The sequence below is a fragment of the Lissotriton vulgaris genome, chromosome 7, assembly GCF_964263255.1.
Source record: "Lissotriton vulgaris chromosome 7, aLisVul1.2, whole genome shotgun sequence".
Taxonomy (NCBI): Eukaryota; Metazoa; Chordata; class Amphibia; order Caudata; family Salamandridae; genus Lissotriton; species Lissotriton vulgaris.
In genome coordinates this window covers 468,130,885-468,136,884 of record NC_141695.1, presented here as the reverse complement: position 1 = coordinate 468,136,884, position 6,000 = coordinate 468,130,885, and the positions used below count along the sequence as shown (strand labels likewise).

Below are 6,000 nucleotides of genomic sequence, written 5' to 3'. Positions count from 1 at the left end.
CATAATTTGTAGCACACACTGCTGTGAAGGGGGAAAAGTGCTCAGCATAGAAAAAAACTGGAGCGCAAAGCAAGGCCCAGTCAAGCAACCAAACAGGAATTATGGAAGCAATTCTTTCATCTAAGGTAGCTGCCACGTGATGATATGGCAGTTACCTTAGATGATGGAATCATCCTCAAAATCCAAAGGGATTCAACAGTTGACATCATTCTATGCTTTAACTCCCTACAGTGACATCTTCAATTTCCAGAAGGCATCAGAGGTGACATACCGGTGATAGCATGTATAGTGTGACTATAGTGCTTGATGCAATAGGCACACTATGATTAAACCTTTTTAATTGTACATGCATGCATAGTTGGGCATCATGATGAATAGTTTGGTTATATCTGGTGTACTGCAACATATGGGCTACCCAACAGATACTGCAATTCAGGAATGGGTAATATGTAGCAGCTATAGGTAGAACAACATTTTGGCAAAGTCAATATATGACTGAGGTGAGACCTATTTGTCAATGCCTGTTTAATAATGGAATTTAAAGATGGCCACCATATCAAGCACATGCATGATGACGATCTTTGAATTTTATTAGTTTTCACAACTGATCTAAAGACTGTCAGAACCTGATCGATAGGCAGTTTTTTGCACGGTCCTAGAATATGAACACTTTGTATATCCTTTCCACAATATCCCAACAACAGATTGGACAAAATATAGAAAAGCAAAAGAAATTCACTCCAAATATTAAGGGGAGAAATATAATAGAACAAGCAGAAATGACAAGGCGATTACCAAATTAGGATCATCTGGTCATTGAAAGATACGGTGGGGAGTAACAAGTTACATATAGAGCCATACAAAACATGGAAGAAGATAGGTATAAAGAACATTCAACTAATGAGAAGGTGCAGCTGATTTTTAAACCAGAATTTGACTCGAAAGGTAATCAAGATACACTAAATAGAGGGAACATCCTTCGCCTAATTAAGTCAATCCTATCTCTAGCAAAAGTGACAAGTAAGGATATAGAATCTATAGGATTCATATCAAATATCGAGGGCACCCAGGCATCAACCTTGATTACTGTAAATTCTGCGCTAATTGCAGAAGAAGTCATAAGTGAACAACAAATATTGAACAGCTTGGGTATAATAATTAGTAAGCCAGTTCCAAAGGTTTAACCAACCCCTCTCATTAATGATGAAAATATGACAGAGAAGGCAAAGAACAACAATCAAATTTGCTTCGTATTAAAAAATGCCATTGGCAGATCTGATCAAAATATTGAGGTAATATTAGCCCAAAGCAAAATAGAAAAAGTCAGAGGGAATAAATGAAAAATTGATAGCTTCTGCATTACATGGTAATAAAGACCTATGACGGAATATAGCTATTGCTTCGATAAAGGAGTAAAAAAAGGACACAAAAAAATGTATGATGTGTTCATGGAACATAAACGTGGAAGGAAGTAAGGTTAACAGTGCCCACTTAAATTCTATCTATAACCCATACCAAATTATTTTTCCTCAGGAAACATGGGAAATCAATCCAATCATACTACAGGGATACAAAGGCTACTTTGAGCCTGCAAACAAAACCCATAAATATGGCTGTCTGAAAGGGGGTTTAGCAACTTTTATATCCATTGACTTACTAGCTGATCATGAGCAACTAGATACAATCAGTCCTAACATCCTAACGGTAAAGTTGAAATTCAAAGCAAATGATCATAATAAACCAAAGATCTTAATTTTAATTAATGTATATAGAAACCCAACTCAAAGTGTGAGAGAAAAAATGTGTGCCACTCTTAATAGCTTTCTGTTGGAACAAATGTTGGTTGACCCACTTGTAGATTTTAGTTTGACAGGGGATTTTATTCTAAATCTATTAATACCATTTACCAGAGATGACGTCACACAGTCACGAGATCATCACTGGGCTAGCCCTCACCAGCTATTAGAAATGGAGACAAATCACCCTCGAAGTAAAATTTGAACACAATTTGTAACGGATATAGAAGCGATGGGACTACGAATACTAAATGGGAGATTTATGTTAGATTCACCACCAGCATTTACTTTGCAGTCCTATAATGCAAAGACAAGGACAGATTATACAATCGCATCACTTTTATAGTAATATTACCTCGTTTCAATTGAGGAAGGTTCCAGATAGTGATCATAGTCAATAGATAATCACTACAAACTTGAGTAAAAAACACCAAACCTACATGTCCATGCACGGTCAGACGGGAACGATCAACTACAGGAAAGCTATTTGGACTTTAAATAACAAAGAGGAAACCAATGATTTGGTGCAGAAACTCATTAAATATTGTTTTAAAAATAAAAGCTTGAGTTCACCAATTGAACAATGGGTAAACTTCACTTGTAAACTTGTCAAACCTCAGGTCGCTATATCTGTAGTTAAGAAGAACCAAACTACACAAGGAGAGAAAAGGAAATCACATATTAATCTTCCTTACACAATAAAAAAATTGAAAAGTACTCGTAATACCTTAGGAATACAGATTATACATTTCCCGTAAAATGATGAATTATCAATTAAATTAAAAACCTTAAATCAGAATTTAAGGAAACTGATACGGAATGAAAGAAATCATGCTAAGCAAGACTTCTGGTCAAAACTGTTTTACGCAAGCAACCAAACAAATTTAAGGGAATTCTGGAAAATAATAAATGGTTTAGTGAGACCGAATAAGTTAGTGGGTTCATCGACTTTATCCGAACAAGAATGGGTTCGATTTCTTGAAACACATCTAAATTCTGATTCAAAACTAAAAATGAAAATAAAGAAAAGTACCCAGAGCAGACCAAACACAACAAAGTATGACATTGATGGTCAAATTGACATATCTAAATCCCAAGTAACTAAATTGATTACTAAACAGAGAGATGGGGCACCAGGTCCTAATAGAGTTCTGTTTGCCCTCTACAAACAAATAATGGATTTATGGTCAGAATAACCTACAGAAGTGTTTAAAGAAATGGTACGGACAGGAACTATACCAGAATCCTGAAGAGGGTTGTTATTATCGCCTACTTATAAAAAAGGAAACTGGGCACACCCTGAAAATTACCGGCTCATAACATTACAAGATGCTGATGCTAAGTTGTTTGCAGGGATCCTACTTATAAATCTTACTGAATGGGCAATGTATAACAAGGTATTACCTCCGAATCAGACTGGGTATGTTAAGGGACTTGGAACATAACAAATATATGAACATTATCAGTTTTAATTGACAAATCATTGTTAAAGAAACAGCCGCTGTACTTATGCTGTGTAGATTTGCCCTCGATCCTGTCCAAAGATGCCTCCTATGGAGAATATTACAGCAAAAAATATTCCAGACAAATTGCTAAAACTTATCCAACTTTTGTACAGCAACACATGGGTCAGAGTGCAGATGGGGGATGGCCACACACTAACAAAGGAAATAATAACAACAGCAGGTCTTAAGCAGGGATGCGTACTGGCCCCCTTACTTTTTAACTTGTTTCTAGCAGAATTAAAGGAGACCCTGGATGAAGTAAATGCATATCCACCAAAATAAGCCTGCAAACAAATTTCCAAGCTGCTATATGCAGATGATGTGATCCTTTTAAGCCAAACAAAAGTGGTACTACAACTCAAAAGAAAACAGAATGGTGATAAATGAAACCAAGACTCAAGTTATGGTTATCACTGAAAATGTAAGCTCAAAACATAAACCCGAAGGGTATATGGAGGATATTCAACTAGAACAAGTTGAAACATACAGGTACTTGGGAGTACTATTCGATGAAAAAGGAAACTTTCGCCCACAAGAATTGGATATACAAAGGAAGGCAAATGCTTTGATGGCAGCATTAAGGGTACTGCAGAAATCATTAGGAAATCTTACTTATCGTCCACTTTTAAAGGTTATATCGGCAAAACTCCACCCCACTCTTACATATGGCAGTGAGGCATTAATTGGGACTATAAATAATGCAGTCTCAAAAACTTTTAAATCCCTTTTTCATCTACCAAATATTGTGTCACCCACGCAAAAAAGGCTGGAGTTTGGTCTAAATAACCAGTTTTACGCATGAAAGGGTCAATTTATCAAAGCATGGAACAGGATAAAAAATGATCAAGACAATCAATTGTCTCAGTTACTATGGCAAGAGATAAATAACAATAGAAAATCACAAGCCTGGAATTATCTAAAAAAGCATTGGAAGAATTTGCTGTCATGCCAATTTGGAACAATACAATAAACACGGAATCATTTAAACAGGCAATCAACAGATCAACAAATCATTTATCGATCATACGAGACAAATATATATTGGCAAAAAGAAAACATGCATGGCCAATAATTGATGGGTTTACAAAAAAGCAGATTCAAGCATATTTGGAAATACCATGGACATTAAAAAATAAACAAATCTTTATAAAAGCAAGATTTGGTGTGCTCCCCGGACTAAGTCACTTTCCCCCATGGATGACGTCGGAGGGGATACAGTATGCAGATTGCGTGAAACCGGAGTGGAGAATACTGTCCACTTGTTATGTATTGCCCTAGACTCCAAACTGAAAGAAAAGCTATGCTTAAAACATGTCTTAGTGCTCGAGGAATAAAGACATGTAGGCAGGCTTTGATAAGGTGTTTGCATTCTAATGATATAAGTATGAATTCGGCTTTTGTAAAGTTTTTATAAAGAGTGAAAGTAAAACTGGGAGATTATAATTAGGAAAACCTATGAACAGTATGAAACCGTGTTTACACTTTTGGTATATTTTTATTGTAACGGGTTTAGAATTTGATGTTGCATTTTTTAATCTTGTTTTTAATGCTTTTACATTTCAGTAGATGTTATATGTCAAATTGTAAGATTTTAAGTAATCAAACAATAAAATAATTATTATTATATCCTTTCCACCAATTATTAAAACTGATCTAAAGAGAGGTTAGAATTTGCATAAATGCCTGGATCCTATCGTTTACCTGAAAATATTTTTGAAAACTTTTTTCTTAAATTTAATTTCGATCTTTTCATACCTCTGATTTTCTGTTCTCCCCTTGCATGCAGCTGCTCAATTTCATTCGTAAAGTTTTCTTTACAAACTCTGGTGGTGAGAAACAATTTTTCGACCAGAATGGGGACCCTCCAGCTCTCTATGACATTTTAAACTGGCAACTCCTACCAGATGGGGCCACCCAGTACGTAAAGATTGGCACATTTGACTCCTTGGCTGAACATCGGGATATCACAATCAATGACAGTGCTATTGTGTGGAGCAGAGGACACACAAAGGTAAATTCAAAACTGAAAAAAAGTTCATGCATTCTGATAGAAACAACACCTTTTGAATGTTCTGGAGACTGATACCACCTACAAGGCTACTTCCCACACAAAAAAAATATTTATGAAGTTACCCAAAATCTATTATGCTAAAGGTTATCCATTCTAAATGTGGGTCCAAGATTCTAATATCTTTGACATTGTGCAGTGCAATCTCTGGCAACTTCCCTGGATGACCCTTTCAATCAGTAATATTGTTTGGGGATACTTTTGGCCCTCTGACGTACAAATTCAATAACATTTCTCTTGTGCTTTTGACATCAGTATGAACCACAACTTTAATATCAGTTCTTGACATTTGTATAGACCTGTCATGTATTAGCAGTTATTTTGCTAGAAATATTAAAATGGTCTAATAAATGATTGGGCACCTCTTTCCTGGAGGCTATTTCAATCATATACCATTATTCTTCCAATTATGGGGTACATTTAGGAGGAGGTTTGCATCACGTTTGACGAATGTGGTACATGCCTGGAGCAAATGCTAAGTAAGATTTATTAAGACACAGAAAACCACTTTGTGTGGCTCTGAGTGGCTTCATAAATCTGGAGTAACACAACACAGCATTGGTACATTGCGTTACAGTGCCCTGGGAAGGCGTTCCAGGGGCGTTGCATGGGTGTTCGCATGCAACGCCCA

At 36.1% G+C, this 6,000-nt stretch overlaps 1 protein-coding gene across 1 annotated transcript in view; it reads left to right on the top strand.

Moving 5' to 3' along the window:
* The first annotated feature begins 866 nt into the window (after positions 1–866).
* LOC147701884 (vomeronasal type-2 receptor 26-like) overlaps positions 867–6,000 on the top strand; it is a 63,644-nt gene continuing 58,510 nt past the window's right edge. The window contains exons 1-3 of the mRNA XM_086929382.1: positions 867–945; positions 3,637–3,884; positions 5,088–5,312. Of these exons, the coding sequence (XP_086785508.1) occupies positions 867–945; positions 3,637–3,884; positions 5,088–5,312 (552 nt within the window). The remainder of the gene's footprint in view (positions 946–3,636; positions 3,885–5,087; positions 5,313–6,000) is intronic.